Below are 4,273 nucleotides of genomic sequence, written 5' to 3' on the forward strand. Positions count from 1 at the left end.
GAAGCTGATGGAGGGAAGGGGCTTGAACAGGGCCTCAGGGGAGCAGAGGAAGGACCCTACCGGGAGATGAGGGAGGCCTCAGGGGACCCAGCACCCCAGGACACCGCAACCCTGTCTGAGACTGAGGCTGCCGCTTTTGGCCTCAAGAATCAGAATGATGGGGACTTATATTAGCATAGGGGTGGGACCCAGCCCTGCCAGGATCACAAGGAGGAAGAGGAGGGAAGACTCAGGGGACCTTGGAATCCAGATCAGTGTGGACCTCGGCCCTGAGAGGTCCAGGGCACGGTGGCCACATATGGCCCTTATTTCCTGCATCTTTTGAGGTGACAGGACACAGCTGTGGTCTGAGAAGTGGGGCCTCAGGTCAACAGAGGAAGGAGTTCCAGGATCCATACAACCCAAGATGTGCCCCCTTCACAAGGACTAGGGATATCCCTGGCTCCACAGAGTATGGCTGTTTCTTTTTTGTAGCTCTAGGGGGACCAGATCAGGGATGGCCGTATGTTCTAGTCTCACTTGTACCACAGGCAGGAAGTTGGGGAGCCCGCAAGGAGATGGGGTCTTGGGGTAAAGGGGGGATGTCTACCCATCTCAGGGAATTGGGGGTTGAGGAAGCACAGGCTTTGGCAGGAATAAAGATGAGTGAGCCAGACAAGGCTATTGGAATCCTCACCCCAGAACCAAAGGGGTCAGCCCTGGACACTTCACCCAGGGTGTGGCATCTTCTTACTCCTGTTTCCAGATCTCAGGGAGGTGAGGACCTTGTTCTCAGAGGGTGACTCGGGTCAACATAGGGATCCCCATCTGGTCTAAAGACAGAGCAGTCCTACGATCTGCCATGCATTTGGGTGAGGAACATGAGGGAGGATTGAGGATACCCCAGGGCCAGAACACTGACGGAGACCGCACAGAAATCAGCTCTGCCCCTGCTGTCACCCCAGAGAGCATGGGCTGGGTCGTCTGCCAAGGTCCCTCTCTTATCTTGGGATCATTGATGTCAGGGAGGGGGAGGCCTTGATCTGAGAAGGCTTCACTCAGGTCAGTAGAGGGAGAGTCCCAGGCCCTGCCAGGAGTCAAGGTGAGGACCAAACAGGCGCCTCACCCAGGACACATTAATTCCAATGAATTTTGATATCTCTTGCTGTCCTTCCCTGAGGACCTAGGCCCGAGTGGCCAGATGTGGGTCCCCTCCTGTCTTTCTGTTCCTTATCATGGATGTGAGCTCTTTATTTGGATTTCTCAGACCAGCAAAAGGGTGGGATCCAGGTCCTGCCAGGAAAAATGCAAGGGCCCTGCGTGAGAACAGAGGGGATCATCCACCGCATGAGAGTGGGGATGTCACAGAGTCCAGCCCACCCTCCTAATAGCACTGAGGGCCCAGGGCTGTGCTTGCAGTCTGCACCCTGAGGGCCCGTGGATTCCTCTTCCAGGAGCTCCAAGAACCAGGCAGTGAGGCCTTGGTTTGAGACAGTGTCCTCAGATCACAGAGCAGAGGACGCACAGGCTGTGCCAGCAGTCAACGTTTGCCCTGAATGCACACCAAGGGCCCCGCCTGCCGCAGGACACATGGAACTCCACAGAGTCTGGCCTCACCTCCCTACCGTCAGTCCTGTAGAATCGACCTCTGCTGGCCGGCTGTACCCTGAGTGCCCTCTCACTTCCTCCTTCAGGTTTTCAGGGGACAGGCCAACCTGGAGGACAGGATTCCCTGGAGGCCACAGAGGAGCACCAAGGAGAAGATCTGTAAGTAGGCCTTTGTTAGAGTCTCCAAGGTTCAGTTCTCAGCTGAGGCCTCTCACACACTCCCTCTCTCTCCAGGCCCGTGGGTCTTCATTGCCCAGCTCCTGTACACTCCTGCCTGCTGCCCTGACCAGAGTCATCATGTCTCTTGAGCAGAGGAGTCTGCACTACAAGCCTGAGGAAGCCCTTGAGGCCCAACAAGAGGCCCTGGGGCTGGTGTGTGTGCAGGCTGCCGCCTCCTCCTCCTCTCCTCTGGTCCTGGGCACCCTGGAGGAGGTGCCTACTGCTGGGTCAACAGATCCCCCCCAGACTCCTCAGGGAGCCTCCACCTTTCCCACTACCATCAACTTCCCTCGCTGGAGGCAACCCAATGAGAGTTCCAGCAGCCATGAAGAAGAGGGGCCAAGCACCTCGCGTGTCCTGGAGTCCTTGTTCCGAGCAGTACTCACTAAGAAGGTGGCTGATTTGGTTCGTTTTCTGCTCCTCAAGTATCGAGCCAGGGAGCCGGTCACAAAGGCAGAAATACTGGAGAGAGTCATCAAAAATTACAAGCACTGCTTTCCTGTGATCTTCGGCAAAGCCTCTGAGTCCTTGCAACTGGTCTTTGGCATTGACGTGAAGGAAGCAGACTCCACCGGCCACTCCTATGTCCTTGTCACCTGCCTGGGGCTCTCCTATGACGGCCTGCTGGGTGATAATCAGATCATGCCCAAGACAGGCTTCCTGATAATCATCCTGGTTATGATTGCAATGGAGGGCGGCCGTGCTCCTGAGGAGGAAATCTGGGAAGAGCTGAATGTGATGGAGGTGTATGATGGGAGGGAGCACAGTGCCTATGGGGAGCCCAGGAAGCTGCTCACCCAAGATTTGGTGCAGGAAAAGTACCTGGAGTACCGGCAGGTGCCCTACAGTGATCCTGCATGCTATGAGTTCCTGTGGGGTCCAAGGGCCCTCGCTGAAACCAGCTATGTGAAAGTCCTTGAGTATGTGATCAAGGTCAGTGCAAGAGTTCGCTTTTTCTTCCCATCCCTGCGTGAAGCAGCTTTGAGACAGGAGGGAGCAGCTTTGAGAGAGGATGAAGAGGGAGTCTGAGCATGAGTTGCAGCCAAGGCCAGTGGGAGGGGGGCTGGGCTAGTGCACCTTCAAGGACCGTGTCCAGCAGCTTTCCCTGCCTCGTGTGATGTGAGGCCCATTCTTCACTCTGTTTGAAGAGAGCAGTCAGCATTCTCAGTAGTAGGTTTCTGTTCTATTGGATGACTTGGAGATTTATCTTTGTTCTCTTTTGGAATTGTTCAAGTGTTCCTTTTAAGGAATGGTTGAATGAACTTCAGCATCCAAGTTTATGAATGACAGTAGTCACACATAGTGCCGTGTATATAGTTGAGTAGTAAGAGTCTTGTGTTTCATTCAGATTGGGAAATCCATTCTATTTTGTGAATTGGGATAATAACAGCAGTGGAATAAGTATTTACTTAGAAATGTGAAAAATGAGCAGTAAAATAGATGAGATAAAGAACTAAAGAAATTAAGAGATAGTCAATTCTTTTTTTTTTTTTTTGAGACGGAGTCTCGCTCTGTCGCCCAGGCTGGAGTGCAGTGGCGCGATCTCGGCTCACTGCAAGCTCCGCCTCCCGGGTTCACGCCATTCTCCTGCCTCAGCCTCCCGAGTAGCTGGGACTACAGGCGCCCACAACCGCGCCCGGCTAATTTTTTGTATTTTTAGTAGAGACGGGGTTTCACCGTGGTCTCGATCTCCTGACCTTGTGATCCGCCCGCCTCGGCCTCCCAAAGTGCTGGGATTACAGGCGTGAGCCACCGCGCCCGGCCGAGATAGTCAATTCTTGCCTTATACCTCAGTCTATTCTGTAACATTTTAAAAGATATATGCATACCTGGATTTCCTTGGCTGCTTTGAGAATGTAGGAGAAATTAAATCTGAATAAAGAATTCTTCCTGTTCACTGGCTCCTTTCTTCTCCATGCACTGAGCAGCTGCTTTTTGGAAGGCCCTGAGTTAGTAGTGGAGATGCTAAGGTAAGCCAGACTCATGCCTACCCATAGGGTTGTAGAGTCTAAGAGCTGCAGTCACACAATCAAGGTGGCAAGATGTCCTCTGAAGATGTAGAGGAAAAGTAAGAGAGAGTGAGGGTGTGGGGCTCCAGGTGAGAGTGGTAGAGTGTAAATGTCCTGAGCTGGGGCATTTTGGGCTTTGGGAAACTGCAGTTCCTTCTGCGGGAGCTGATTGTAAGGATCCTGGGTGGATCCAGGGCCAGATTCTCAGACGGTGAGAGAAAAGCCTGAGTTGGAAAGCTGCTCTGAGGAGTTTCTTTTGGACGGTGGATAAACAGAGAGGAGTCTCCACCTAGGCAGGATTGGAAAGTGTTCTGCGCTTTTTTTTTTTTTTCCCATTGCTTCTGAACACAGCGCAAGAGCTAGGTGATGGACACCCATCGTCCGAAAGCGTTTCCTGAGAGAGAAGCGTGAATCTCCCCGGAATGGAGATCCAGAAGCCACTGGCCAGGCACTTTTCT

At 53.1% G+C, this 4,273-nt stretch overlaps 1 protein-coding gene across 1 annotated transcript; it reads left to right on the forward strand.

The window, feature by feature from the left end:
• The first annotated feature begins 1,481 nt into the window (after positions 1-1,481).
• LOC105470192 (MAGE family member A1) lies at positions 1,482-3,682 on the forward strand. The gene is made up of 2 exons (XM_011721970.2): positions 1,482-1,746; positions 1,822-3,682. The coding sequence occupies exons 1-2, from the start codon at positions 1,570-1,572 to the stop codon at positions 2,833-2,835; spliced, it is 1,191 nt and encodes a 396-aa protein (XP_011720272.2). The 5' UTR covers positions 1,482-1,569; the 3' UTR covers positions 2,836-3,682.
• The last annotated feature ends 591 nt before the right edge of the window (positions 3,683-4,273 follow it).

The sequence above is a fragment of the Macaca nemestrina genome, chromosome X (assembly GCF_043159975.1).
Source record: "Macaca nemestrina isolate mMacNem1 chromosome X, mMacNem.hap1, whole genome shotgun sequence".
Taxonomy (NCBI): domain Eukaryota; kingdom Metazoa; phylum Chordata; class Mammalia; order Primates; family Cercopithecidae; genus Macaca; species Macaca nemestrina.